Source organism: Dipteris shenzhenensis, chromosome 9, assembly GCF_047967505.1.
Source record: "Dipteris shenzhenensis isolate YYH24624 ecotype China chromosome 9, Dip_SZ_1.0, whole genome shotgun sequence".
Classification (NCBI taxonomy): domain Eukaryota; kingdom Viridiplantae; phylum Streptophyta; class Polypodiopsida; order Gleicheniales; family Dipteridaceae; genus Dipteris; species Dipteris shenzhenensis.
This window is the reverse complement of record NC_141604.1, coordinates 18,487,059-18,501,470: the sequence shown is the minus strand read 5'-3', so window position 1 is coordinate 18,501,470 and position 14,412 is coordinate 18,487,059. Positions and strand designations below refer to the sequence as shown.

Below are 14,412 nucleotides of genomic sequence, written 5' to 3'. Positions count from 1 at the left end.
TGTGAGATTGATATATAGTCGAACATCAACATGATTATGTTGTACTTAGGACTTAGTACCGCCATTCTGCATTTTTTGCATTTTGCATTGGTGTGGATTCTCGTTTAGTAGCTCCACTACCACATAACGTTTGTATCAGGTTTTTCAGAGTCTCATAGACCCATTGGTCTTCGGAAGACTTTAATAAACTTTCTTTCTTTCTTTGTTTCTATCTCTCTCTCCTTTCTCTCCTTCTTAGTGTGTGTGTGTGTGAGGCGTGCTCTCTCTCTCTCTCTCTCTCTCTCTCTCTCTCTCTTCCAATCATTTTCGCTGCACTTCTCACAAAACTATGGGTGCCAATTTGTGTGTTGTCAAATGCTCGTATGTGTGGTAGACTTTACTGTGACAGTTTTCAAGGCCCAGAAAGTTGTGTGGACTGTTTTGTTGGGCCTAGTAGCAACCAGCCAATCTTAGGTAGCTAGCATATCTGATCTAGTACATAGAGTTATCAGCATAATGACCATAAATAGACATTTTCTTCTTTAGGTTGTGGATCTGTTTTCGTGAAATTGGATACATGCAATACAAAGCTCATATACTTCAAGTCCACATTTGAATGCTAGATGATTTATTTGAAATCATGGTCAGGTGTCGTGCCCTTACTTGAAGGCCCTTTCAATTGGATAATTATACTTGCATGTAACACCCGAGAGCTTGTTAAATGTGCAAGGTGCTGCAATAATGATGAGTATTCACTTATTGGCAATGAAGGCAATTGGATTAGGTGATCTGGTATTCATCATTTGCATAGTATAGATATCTATAGGCTTTAAGGCTTTTTTCCATTGTTATCAGGGTAATGTTTACGCAATGTCCTTTCAATGCTGGTGCAAATTCTTGTAAACTTTAGGGAATGTGAGGTATAATGTCACGAGGACGTGAATTCTAACATAATTGAATTTACGTATACCTTGGACCTTGGTGGCACAGGAATTTCGGGAGTCCTGGTATGTGTATCAGGCTCGTGGAATTGTGATCCCAGGCAAATTGTGCTCGTGTTGGTGTATTAATTGTAGTTTTCTCGTGATCAGAAGAGTGGTAAAGATCTAGTTGCTATTTTTAGCTTAAAATCAGCCAATTGTGTTCAGGGCAAAAAACAGCCCAATTGAGGTGCAAATTGGGGCCAGGCCAGGTCAGTGCAGGCAGAAATGCATCCAGGAAAGATTATGCCCAGTTTTGTACAAGCAGGGAGCTGCTAGAGAGAATTGCAATTTGCTTTTCAGGAGGTAGGGCGATTGCTTGCAGGGCTGAATCTTGCTGGTTCTGGTGCCAGGGGAGGGAGGCAATTTCAGCAGGAGGATAATTCTGCTGTTCTAGGAGCCAGAAAGCTGGGCAAATTTCTTCTGGAGGCATTTTTTAAAAAATGATTTCTTGGCCTGGTAGCTGGGCGATTGGGTTCTAGGGCTGTGCAGGTGCTCCTGGAGTGTGCCAGGTCAGGGACGATTTGATATGTGGCACTTTCGGGCTGTTCTGGAGCTCCTACAAGCTGGATGAGTTGCTTTTCGGGCCTTCTTGGCTGTGTTTTTGCTGGCTGGTCTGTCTTTTGCTAATTTCTAACAGAGACTAGGCTGTGGATGCCATGGTTGGCAGCTGTGGATGCCATGGTTGGCAGCTGAAGGCTGGTTGTTGAGATTTTGGACTGATTTCAAGCTGAGGCTTCTTTCCAGGTGATTGTGCGGTGAGATTACTCACAATTGGTCAGCTAGGGTGCCTGGCTGTGCGTTGCAATCCACTGGTTGCTAGTCAAGCGGCACTGTAACAGCCGAGGACTGAGCGCTGGCCTTGCTTTCCACGGGATTGATGCCGTAACAACTGGGTAGGGCTTAGATTGTTGGGTGATTTCCACTGCGAGAGCTGGAGGCAGGTTGTCAGAAAGGTTTTGCTCTGGGACTGGATGCATACAGGGTTGTGATTAGCTGAGTTTGTTGGAAACAGAGGCTATGCTGTGTTTTGGATGCCTACAAAGCATGTTGTTATCTGTTTACAGTGAAATAAATAATAAAGAAATACCACAAGGGGCGCCAGCTGATTTGGTTTTATCGGTGTACTGTGTCTTTGAGCAGGAGCATTCTAGCTCCCTTAGTGTTTTTTTGGTGTGGGTGTTGTGCCAGTGGGATAATACTTGCTAAATTGTGATTTCACCGCCCTTATTTTGTCATAGGCCGGTTGCATATATGGATAATTTTCTCTTGCCAGTTTGTATGCATTCTGTATGACCTTAAAGAACGGATAAGGAGCTTGGTATAGGTCGATTTAAAATGTATTTACATGCACAAATAGCCTCTCGGTTTTAAGTTTGGGCTTTGATTCTGAAAGATGTCTCTTTAGATAGTAATAAAAAGCGAGCTCAGAATTGGAGATATGAGAAATTTGAATCTTTCATTTACATCTTCTTGGCTTTGTAGTCCAACTAAATTAGGATTTCAAGGCTTGGGTGCAAAATAGCAACTGCACCAAGAATTCATTTTACTTCTAGTTGCATTTGTCTATGGAGTACATAGTTTTGGGTAGATGCATTGAGCAAAAAGACAAAACCTTTGTGCCGTGGTTGGACTTATATCCTGAAAGTCTTCAACTTCAAAGAGGCAGGAAAAGTACACATGGACCGTTCTCAAGTTCTATAATGCTGTTATTTTAGCAGTCATCAAATTAGGTTGCAGCCTGCTGGAGCTCATGCCTTATATTGTTTGAATGTGCAGAAGCACCCGAAGCCTTCTGATACTTCTCTCAAGAGGGAGCAAGAGGATCTTAAAAATCGAGTTGATCTTCTCCAGAAGCTGTCAGATGTGAGAGCATGTCTTTCTCTTGTGAAAGTTGGGAAAAATTCAGAAGTTTAAAAGAAGAAGAATAAAAAATAGATCATGCCATTAAGTAGAGTTTTGCTTTGTGTCTTAAAAGAATCTTAAATGTAGTTTTTATTTTTCCTTCTTCATTTTGGTTTGGGTGGTAATGTGTATGCAATACAGAATTATGAGGATAAAGGACCCATGATTGATGCCGTTGTATGGAATGATTCGGATGTTTGGAGAGTAGCCCTTGACACACAAGAGATGGATGATTCTGGGGGTGGAAAATTGGCAGATTTCACTCCTCTAACTAATTTCAGGTTGATAGATGTTTCAGCTCATCTTAATCTTTATGGCTGTCGTGTTCAGTTGTTGTATTGTTTATATATATCTTGTGTTTTCAATGTGTGGCAAAGCGACATTTAAGTGGAAAGGATTCAAGAGTCTTCCTGGAGCTAGATGTTGAGAATGCTATTTCTTGGAAGGATATCACACATCATACAGTGGTCACCATCCTCGAGTACCTGTTTTGATTAAAGATTAAGGCCTGCAAGGCCACTCTTTTTTAAAGGCCTGAATCTAATTTGGTAATAGACCCCTAGCAGCAGTGTGGATACACTATTTTTAACAGCTTAAAGGCCTAACCTAGTTCAAGGGTTTTAAAGAGTTTTCTTGGGCAGCTTATTAGGGACAGTGGAGTTGGGCAGTAAGCCTAGTATAAACTGCCAAATGTTTTACATTTTTTGACATCTTTTAAGAAGTGCTATTTTAAAATGCCACATTCGTGATGATACACATGCGTACATTGTTGTCTCCAGTGATATTTAAAACTGCACTATGTTGTGTTTTTAGAGGATGAGTTTGGGAATGTTCTTGCATTCATCTAGGTATATGCTTCTACCGTATTAGCGGACATCCAAATTTGGCCTTGTGAAGTTTTCGTCCAAGTTGCGGCCTGCTGGTATTGCGATGTTTCTTTCTATCTTAAGTGGTTCATTGTCCTATCAGCTAGATTTAGATTTAGACGGGCAGAGGCTGAAATGAAATAGTTTAGACTTCACAAGCAGTCGTATACTTTTATACTATGGTCTACACCCACTGTTGGGTGCTGATGACATCAGTGGGGATGTCATAGTAGCTAGTCCCTGCTATGAGTGATGGAGTTTATGGTTTTCAATCTTATGAGTGACTATCGTGAGATTGAAACTGCACTATGTTGTGTTTTTAGAGGATGAGTTTGGGAATGTTCTTGGATTCATCTAGGTATATGCTTCTAGTGGACATGAAAATTTAACCTTGTGAAGTTTTCGTCCAAGTTGCGGCTTGTTGGTATTGCGATAATTCTTTCTATCTTAAATGGTGCGTTGCCCTATCAACTAGATTTAGATTTAGATGCTCGTTTGGGAGAGACTAAAATGAAATCGTTTAAACTTCACAAGCAGTTGTAGCTTGAATGAAGAGATTTGGACTACTTTTTGATTAGCCTTCTCCTTTAGTGCTAGCCTTCATCATGGCTGAGTTTGCCCTTCACCTCTGGAGTGCCCTATGGTCTACACCCACTGTTGGGTGCTGATGACGTCAGTGGGGATGTCATAGTAGCTAGTCCCTGCTATGCGTGATGGAGTTTATGGTTTTCAATCTTATGAGTGACTATCATGAGATTGAAATTGCACTATGTTGTGTTTTTAGAGGATGAGTTTGGGAATGTTCCTGAATTCATCTAGGTATATTCATTTAGCCTTGAAAATGGCATATGGCAGTTTGAGTTAAACAAGTTCTCATCGAACATGAGTAGGAACAAGAGAAATGGTTAAAAGTACAAGTGATTGGATTTCAGATGGGAAGTTACACCTGTATTGTCTCATGACCTTGCAAACAACTAACTGCTTTCTTTATAATATAGTGCTCTTCGTTTTTCAACTCGCTATATGATGTTATAGCATGCCTGCATTGCAGTAAGCTTGATACTCTTTGTATACATTCTTAACTTTTCAGTAGGGAAGTGATGATGAATAGCTGGCCTAGATGGTCAGCTTACTTTGCTCATGTATTGCTGGCCTGCTGCAGGGAAAGGAGAGAGAGGTTTCTGGTGCAAACAGTAGAAATCTTTGATGTATGAGCAGCTTGATGATCTCTAGATGGGATGTATGAGTTGAATATCAATGGATAGTTCAAGGTCACTATTGGCTTATAGAAAACTCAGATTGCTTTCATCTCGAGATTTTGATGATTTTATTTGAAAACATGTGCCTGCTTGCCCAAAACCTGGGCTATTGAAGCGTCGTTATTGTTGGAGTTGATGCTTAGTTTAATTTACAAATTGTGTATGTATGTGCTTTCATGACATTTTCGTGACAAGGGTTTTGCCTTTTTTTGGAAAAGGCATTAGTGAAGCTAAGTTGTGGCACGAGCTCTAGACACTTTTTTCTTTGACCTGCTACTTCACACCCCCATGTCATTTAGAATTTCAAAAGAGAGTTTGTTTGAGTATACTTGTGCTTTCTAAGTTAGAAATGTATTTTTGCCTCTTTGCAGAAACGAGACGTAAGTGTAAAGTGCCATTTAACTTTTTATGTTTTAAATAAGAGAGAGAGAGAGATTCTAGTTTTTTGGAAGTTTTTGTTTCTTGACTTGCTTGTTTATTTTTGCTTAAGTCACGTGCTTCGTTTCTTCTTTATTTCTTGTTTTCATTCTCTTTTGTTTATTTGACGTATTTTAGTAAGCACTGGGTTTGCCCAAGAGACTCCACGGGTCTTTAGAAACCCAGTATAGCTACTTATGCTTGGGCACTGATGACGACATAAGTGTTGCTTTGCTTGCTAAGTATGTCTTCCTTTTGCTTTTCATAAAAGTTTTTGTTTACCTCTTTTTTCTTCTCTTTCATTTTCTCTTTTATTTTCTTTGTAGATTTTTGATCTTTAGAACAACAAAAATTCTAAATTTGTATGATTGGACTTATTCTAGTCTTACAAAGGTGTATTTTTCTATCACCTTAGTGGACATGCAAATTCTTTGAATTTTCGTCCAAGTGGTGATCAGCTGTTCAACTACATCGTTTTATCTTACGCGGGTGCAGAAGCCTCGACAGCTAATCTTATTCTCATTTATTCTTATTATTATTCTTTTTGTTTATTTATTTTTTAAAATTTTATTTTTTTAATTTTTAATTTTAAATTCTATCTCTCTCTCTCTCTCTGTCTCTCTTCTCCTTAATTTTATTTTATTTCTAATTTTATTTCTTTAAAAAGTATGCTTTTGCGTTTTGTTTTAGTTGCTCTCCTTGGTTTATTTCACTGTATGACCGCTTTATTTTTTGTTTATTTTATTTGATTAATCAATTAATTTATTTATAAATTTATTGGTAACTTTCCTTTTCTCTTTCTCTTTCTTTGGTGCTTCTAGGTTGATTAAGCTCTTACAGTGGCCTTGGGGCCCTGGCTAACCCTAACTGTAATCGCCAGTTTGGGGGTATATTGGCATTAGCGATACATGCTATGATGAATTCGCCTTTTGGAAACCAACAGGGCGATCTCCTGGGATGTCATCTGGCTCCTGTGACATTCCCTTGTAGTAGTAAGGGAGGAGTTACCTTGGGACGAGTAACGACTGTGCGAAGTCGGAACTGTGCCCAAGAGAGATCCTCATCGAGTGGGGTCGGTGAATCTGTGTATATCCTGGTGGGTCAATGAAACCCTCCGCTGTGATATGTAAGAAGTGATCTCTGTAGAAGCTAAGCTTCACTGGGAGTTCACTCGGTTCCAACCAGGTCCCAAAAGTGTAATCAACAACACTGGACCTCCCCCCATGTGGAAAGCATGTGAAACCACCTGAAGCGGGCCATCTGTTAAGACCATTATAGATAATGAGATAATGTATCTTGCCTAGGTCTAATACGGCCTGCCCATAAGATGAGAATGGACCTCGCCTGTTAGCCGAAGCCCGTAGCATACCTGCCTCCTCAAGGTCAACATTTGACAGTAGAGTGGAATCATCTCTGAAATCAATAAGTGGTACCTGAGGGGCCCTTGTCCTCGCGTTGAAGTCCCCCACTAGAAGGACTTCTCCGCGGCTAGAAAAGTCAACGATGGACTGATAAAGGGCAGCAAATGGGGATGTCTCATCATCACCTCGAATATCTCTGGCAAAGTGGGAGGTCTCCGAGGGGAAGTAGCAGACTGCGACAAATAGATCCTGGCTGTCCATGTGTCGTATCCCGATCCAAAGAAATCTGGAATGTGTATCTCTCTGCTCTACTGAAATGATCCCCCGAAGTGTGGATCTTAAAAGGACTGCAACTCCACCTGAACCTCGAACTCCTCCTGTATCCCTCGTCTCATCTCTGTAGGCAGACTCCCATGTATATCCGCTGACTATTGGAAGAGGGCGCTCTAGACTTTGATGTGTCTCTGTATAGAAGACTATGTCATGGCCTGTATAGGAGACTATGTCGTGGTCTGTGGAGCTACTAAACGAGCATCCATACCTATGCAAAATGCAAAATGGTAGTACTAAGTCCTAGGTACAACATAGTCATGTCGATGGTCGACTATATATCAATCTCAGCACCATCATCATTATCATCATCATTAGCAGCAACAGCAGGATATGCGAGAGAGAGAGAGAGAGAGAGAGAGAGAGAGAGAGAGTCTCTACATATGCTCAGTGTAGAGAGAGAGAGAGTCTCTACATATGCTCAGTGTAGCACACGGGCTCAGCGATCTAGAGGTGCCAGTCATATAGTAGAACATTTTGGTATTGTATTGTGTCAGTTTGTGGACTAAGTGTTGGCTTCAATATTTGTCTTGATGCACAATCTATTTGTTGTGCAATTGGTATTGTATTGTGTCAGTTTGTGGACTAAGTGTTGGCTTCAATATTTGTCTTGATGCACAATCTATTTGTTGGCTTGCACACACATGAATGGTTGTGAAGAACACACATGTTGATGAAGCTTGATTCCTATCTCTTCTATTCATTACGTTCTGTGTGGCTTGCTCTCCATCTCTCTTTTTCCTTCAGATTTTGGAGTCAACATTATCTCAGATACTATTGCTAAGCAACTGAAACTCGAAAATCTCAAACCTTCTTCATTCCGAGTATGCATGGCCGATCAAATACCAATTGAGCCGACATGTATGCTTTCGGATGTTGTGATTGAGTGCATAATACAGTTAGCGTATTTGTCATCTCAACATAAGAAAATGCCTACCCATTGTTACTGGGTAGACCTTGGTTGAAAAGTGCCAAGGTGCTGCACGATTAGGGTACAAAAATCATGACATTAAGACTAGAGATACAGAAGTTCAAGTACTCACCAATTCGAGCAAAGTACCAAGTAGTTTCTAGCACAAGGATCTAGAGGTTGAAGATCAATTTCCTCAAGTCCTATCCACTAACAGTAGTTAGGGATCCTAACTGTGGTTAGGGGAAAAAACCTCTGATGAGGAAAAAGTGCCCCTAACTCACTTATTGACCATACATTGGTCATTGCCATGAATGATGGCGATAATTCCAACACCCCTCTGCAGTGTCAGTGTGATGATGTACAAGGAAAGGATCGATCATTAAAAGGAGGATAAGTTCAAGGCATTGCGAAATGCCTCAAACTTCTCACGTGGAAGTCCTTTGGTGACGATGTTTGCAACATTGTCATGTGTGGAGACATAGATCATACTGATCTCCCCTACATGCAACTTCTCTCTGACATAATGATAATGAACCTCAATGTGCTTCGTGCGAGCATGAAACACAGGTTCTTTGCAACCGCTATAGCACTCTGACTATCAATGAGAATTGGAGAAGGACCCTCCAATGATAGATGAAGATCAGCGAATAAGTGGCGAAGCCACACACACTCAACTATTGCTGTGAAAGCTGCCCTGTACTCAGCTTCACATAAGGAAGTAGCCACAATAGATTGTTTCTATAAGGAAGTAGCCACAGTAGATTGTTTCTTACTTAGCCAAGAAATGCAAGCATCTCCCAAAAAGAAACAATTATCACTTGTGGACTGCCTAGTGTCATAATCTCTAGCCCAATCTGAGTCACTGTAAGCATGCATCTGCAAATCACCCCCCTTGGGAAACATCAAGCCACAGTAGATTGTTTCTTACTTAGCCAAGAAATGCAAGCATCTCCCAAAAAGAATCAATTATCACTTGTGGACTGCCTAGTGTCATAATCTCTAGCCCAATCTGAGCGTTGCAGAAAAAGGGAGAAATGAGAAGAGGGAGAAATCTGAGAAGAGGGGCAGATCTGCAGCAGGGGAGAGATCTGAGAAGAGGCAGACTGAGGGGAGAGAAGAGGGATCAACTTAGCTCTGATACCAAGTTGGAGTATGGAAGCAAGAACTAGAACTAGAAACTGGAAATGAAATAACAAGATTGAAAGACAAGAAATACCTTGAGAAGAGTGTAGACTAGACACAAGCTAGACTGATAGATTGCAATGATGTGACCCATGAATATATGGGGCAAAGTACAAGACATAAAGCAAGAGTGCTTATGGGATAATTGTAGAAGTGCCACATGGCACACACTCAAGACATAAAGACTAGACTTAGACTTAGACAAATGTGGACTAGGAAATAGTACACTTAGTGTGCACTTATCTCCAACACAACCCACATCTCACCAGGGATTATCGTCGACTAGTCCGTCACAAGAAGCTAGCCTTCTTGCGCCAGAATGAGGATACGCTAGTGAACATTCTGTTTAGTAGCAACTCCAAGGATTTCTGGAGGAAATTCCTAGAATGCCGATCCCCCTTCCCCCTCACTGACACTTCCCTCTGGCACTCCTACGCACGTACACTCTATGATATCCCTGATCAGCCTCCTCCCAACCTCTCAGCCACCCCCCGCCCCACTTCTTGCACCCTCTTCACAACCCAGGGAGTCACCCACGCAGCGCTTAAGCTTCACAACGGCCGAGCTAAGGATCATGAGGGCCTATGCACAGAGTTTGTTGCCTATGGCATCAAAACTCTAGCCCCCATCTTGGCAACGCTGTTCAATGAAGCTGTCTGCCACGGGTTCCCTAGAGCCTGGACCCTGAACACTATCACACCCATCCACAAAGCAAGAGATCCCATGGATCCAGGGAATAACAGAACCATCATGATTGGACATGTTATGTCCAAGATCTATGCATCAGTGTTAGATGGCGAGGTCAGTGCTCGCGCAGAGGTACAGGGGCTCAGGGCATCCGGACAGGCCGGTTTCAGGATGGTTCACTCGACTTACGATCACATTTTTACACTTAAGAGGGATCATTGAGGAGGCCAGACATAGGAGACAGAGAGTATATTGTTGCTTTGTGGATTTCCGCAAGGCATTCAACACCGTTCCCCGCACCCGACTCGTCAGACGCCTGCAGGAGTTAGGCTATGACTCGGAGGTTATCTGGGCAGCTCTCTATGAGCGGGTGACGGGCCAGGTCAGGATGGCACTAGCTGGACCCCAGAGATCACGAGCACTATCGGAGTCAAACAAGTATGTCCCTTGTCACCGACTCTATTTGGCCTCTACATCGACGAGCTCGAGACCACCATCAGGACACTCGGAGGTGCAGATTGCTCTCTTGCGGAGGCTGTCATCCAGATTCTGCTGTGTACGCAGACAATGTAGTACTACTATTCTCTTTTGCTACTGGTCTTCAGCGACACCTGGATGGACGCCAGGTCTTTTGTGATACACATGACTTGAAGGTCAACCTTGGGAAAACCAAGGTGATGATCTTCAACACTTCCAGACCCGCTATGCACCGAGAGCAGTTCCTCTTCGCCGGCGACCCTGTTGAGATAGTTGACTCTTACACATACTTGGGCGTTGTCTTCTCAGGCCCGATCTTCACGATGCGCCTGACCATGCAGGCCAGGATCAGGCGGGGCTACGCCGCTCTTGCCAGGCTGGAGCGACAGTGCTACCACTCCCACTTCTAGGACCCGCAGACCAAGTCTCTCCTTTTGATTCTTTGGTCTGTCCAGCAGGCATGTACGGTAGCCCGTGGTGGGGAGTCGACCTTTCAGACACAGAGTGGGCTCGAGTCGAGCGCCTACAGATACTGATGTTTGCTCGGATGATCCGCAGCAAACCATCGGTACCACACCAGATCATTCTAGCAGAGTTCGGCGCCTCACCCCTACAGCTCGATGCGGCTTTCCAGGCTATCACTTATTTACACAGAGTCAGGGATTTCAACTCCTCCTCCGACGGTCGCCTCCGCCTACCTTGGCTAGCCCTATCCTCCTCTATGGCCTTATCTGTTGATGGGGACCAGCGATGCTGGTATAGTCGTCTTTCTAGTTGGTTCACCGGACTGGGCCTCGACTTAGACCGGTTGCCTCCTTTTCAGTACAGCCTCGACGCTCCACCATCTCCCCTCTCCTCCATTGACCAGGAGGTCAACCGGCTCATTCGAGCGGATCTGCTCCAACTCCACACCTGGCAGATATGGTTTCTTCACCCCGAGCTTCCTGTGAAGCTCGACTTCTACCGCCGACACTGCCTCCAGATCTCACAAGAGGGCTTCATCACACCTCCGGGTTACACACAGCTTCATCTACCACATGCGCTCTGGATCTCCCTTGGTCAGTTTAGGGTTTCGTCACACCGATTACGGATCGAGAGCGGACGCGCAGAGGGTATCCCACGAGAGGGTCACCTTTGCCCATTTGCGACTTGTAGGAGATCGAGTCGGAGGAGCACTTTGCTTTCAGATGTCCTATCTATTATGCCATTCGAGGCCGGTACCACTGCCTCTTCAGCATCATGTTTGCTGTCTTTTAGAGTGTCAAGGAGCCACCGAGGAAGCCTTTTGGGCTCCTGAATTTCATCTCTTTCTTGGTCAATGGCCCTGTGCAAAGCATCCTGATCAATTTGAGGCATATCAGGCTGTAAATCATGCTGATTTTCGGACTGCACATGTGGCTGTAAATGACCAGAAGAAGGTGGAGGCACCTCAGGTGTGACATCATCATGGGAGTTTGATGGAAACAAAGGCACCAAGCTGTCAAAGATATTTGTGGCATGAAGAATGGGTGTTTTCGACAGTCCAGCAAAGACAGATGATTACTCATAAAAAATGACATTCCAACTAACAAAAACCTTGCCCGTGTGGGATGTTAGAGCTTGTAGCCCTTGCTTTTTGAGCTGTACCCAATAAAAATGCATGACAACTTTACCATCCAGATTTGTTTGTGTTTGCTTGGCACATGTGCATATGCCAAGCACCTATGCAAGTGAAGTACCACTGGAGAGTGGTCGGACATCGTGGTACCTGCCAGAATCCGGATAGAACCGCCTTTGTGTAATGCCCAGTCCCCAACATAGAAGTGGTCTAATCGCTCGAGCAATCCATCGTGTCTCCTCTGTCCAAAGGAGAAGAGAAGGCTGCCAGGAGTTCAGCTGAACTCTGGCTCTCTCCACGGGTCTGTGCCATTGATCATGAAAATGAACTGCTCCCAGGTGCTACGCTCTGCTGCTGGCATCTTTGAGAATGAGGCGCCGCCCTGCTTGTCCTCCCCAAACTCTAGGTTGTTGAAGTCCCCTCCTACAATCTAGGAATCAACATCTGGAAGACACTCTGACAGCCTCCTCCAAAAAGCTGGGCGGTGCTGTCTACACGTTGGGACATACACGTTCAGGAATCCAATCCTGGACTCTCCCGCCCGAACTCCCATCCAAAGTGCTTGTCCTGGAATGAGCTCGTCCTGATCGTAGACCTCTGGAGCCAAAGTTTGTATGCTTACCCCTTCGCTCCATCCTACTGCGGGAGACCACTCCTCTGGACCTCTCCTTGGGAGAAGGTGATGGCATCGTTTGATGTCTGCTGCTGAAAACATGTGCTCCTAAATCATAAGGATGTCCACTGCCCGCCCTACCATTGCTCTTTGCAACTTCTGCCGGAGCAACAGATACTGCGGCTGACTACAAACACGGTCGTGGAGCCCGTGTACGTTTCAACTCACTATGGTCCAGCTCATGAGGACGGGGGTGTCGGGAACAAGGCTCTTCTGTGAGTGGGTGCCTGTCCTAGAAAGACTGCCTTGTGTGATTTTGCCGAGGGTTTGGAAGGCGAGTAGTTAGTGTTTGTGTGACGTCGTACTAGGGTGGATATCGGCTCAATACCGATCTTTCGTACCCACTTCATCATGAAGGAGGCTTCCACCTTGAGCAACTCGGTGCATGTCTGGAGGGGCCATAAGTGTGCCTGCTCCACCTTTGCCTCCATCGGCAATTTGATAACTCTGTCGCCAAGCCACACACTGGCTCTTCGCGGGTGAAGCTCAGCTGAAAGTTCACCTCCGCGCCATGGGCATACCAAAGGTCTAGTCCCTGCGGTCCCATCCACTTGTCCATCATGAGCATAATGTGATTACCCAAAATAGCGTCAAACACGTCTGGGGACCACTTCAACCCTGTGGAGGCAAACAAAAATCTCCAAACGGGGTGTGTCTGAGATCCCACTGCACCGATCAAACCTCCCTTTCGGGGCCGAAGGATCATGAGTGTGACCTCCAATGGTAAAGGGTATGCATCCGGAATCTCTAGATAGTTCCAGGGTCCTAACCTCCATAAGTCCTGCGGTAAGGGACGCCCAGGCTGGAAGTTGGGAGCTGCTGGAAGACCAGCCTCGTCCCTCAGGATCCCTCTTTGAGCGGACCTGCTACTGCGATGAGGAAGCAGAAGCGGGCATCGTCGTTCCGTTGCCTGATGGCAGGGGTGTCGAAGCGGAAGAGGTTGCTACTGAAGTAGAGAGGGGGGCGGCGGAAGAGTGAGAGGTTGCTGACTCTGCCTACTCTGTGGAGGAGGGGGGGGGAGGCGCACGAGGGTGGCCACAGGGGCAATCCCTGGCGAGGTGACCCATCCGTTTGCAACGAAGACACTGGCGTGGTAGCCCGGAGATCTCCACCCTCTAGCGAAGTGTGTCCCCTTCCAGGGTCTCGAGAAGGATCAGCTCTGGGAGGGACTTCGGGCTCTCCACCACCGGTTTGATCCTAGGGACTCCATCATCTTCTAGGACGGAGGCGGCCATCTCTGGCGGGGACTCGAGCATTGTGCCAAATGTCTGGCTAATGGAAGGGAGGATGGCTCGATACTCCTTGGGGAGCCCTGGGAAGCGGAGTGTAACCAGAAACTGTGGAACATGGTGTGTCGTATCCATTTCCTCCATGGTGAATCCATAATACCAACGGAAGAGGTAGACAAGGTGTGGGCCAAGGAGAATGGGGCTCTGCACTACAAGTGTGGAGGCAGTGTCAGGGGAGTTCAACTAGATGAGGAAAACACCTCGTCCATAGATGGTCATCTCTTGGATGTGGTCGCCCTCTAATGTCAAGGTCGCGTGGATCCACTCTCGCACCTGTCTCCGTGTAGGCGTGAGGTCCACAATTCTGCCCACAAGCGCCTTGTCCTGGAGGGAGTGGACTGCCTGCTGTACCTGTTGCTTGTCAGCTTGGGAAAGAAGAACATTAACGGCTGTGGGAGTCGAGGGTGTTGCCATAGAGCCCCTCTAGCCAGACCAAAGGTCACCACCAAGATTTTGTTTCACCGTAGCAAACACGAGTGCTCCCGCTGCAGGGAGGC

At 45.1% G+C, this 14,412-nt stretch overlaps 1 protein-coding gene across 2 annotated transcripts in view; it reads left to right on the top strand.

Annotated features, from left to right (window-relative positions):
• The window catches only part of TPP2 (tripeptidyl peptidase ii), a 203,805-nt gene that overhangs the window by 52,808 nt on the left and 136,585 nt on the right, over positions 1-14,412 (top strand). For both annotated transcript variants that reach the window (XM_087378744.1, XM_087378745.1), the window contains exons 6-7: positions 2,739-2,825; positions 3,006-3,145. In XM_087378744.1, coding sequence (XP_087234870.1) covers positions 2,739-2,825; positions 3,006-3,145 — 227 coding nt within the window. The remainder of the gene's footprint in view (positions 1-2,738; positions 2,826-3,005; positions 3,146-14,412) is intronic.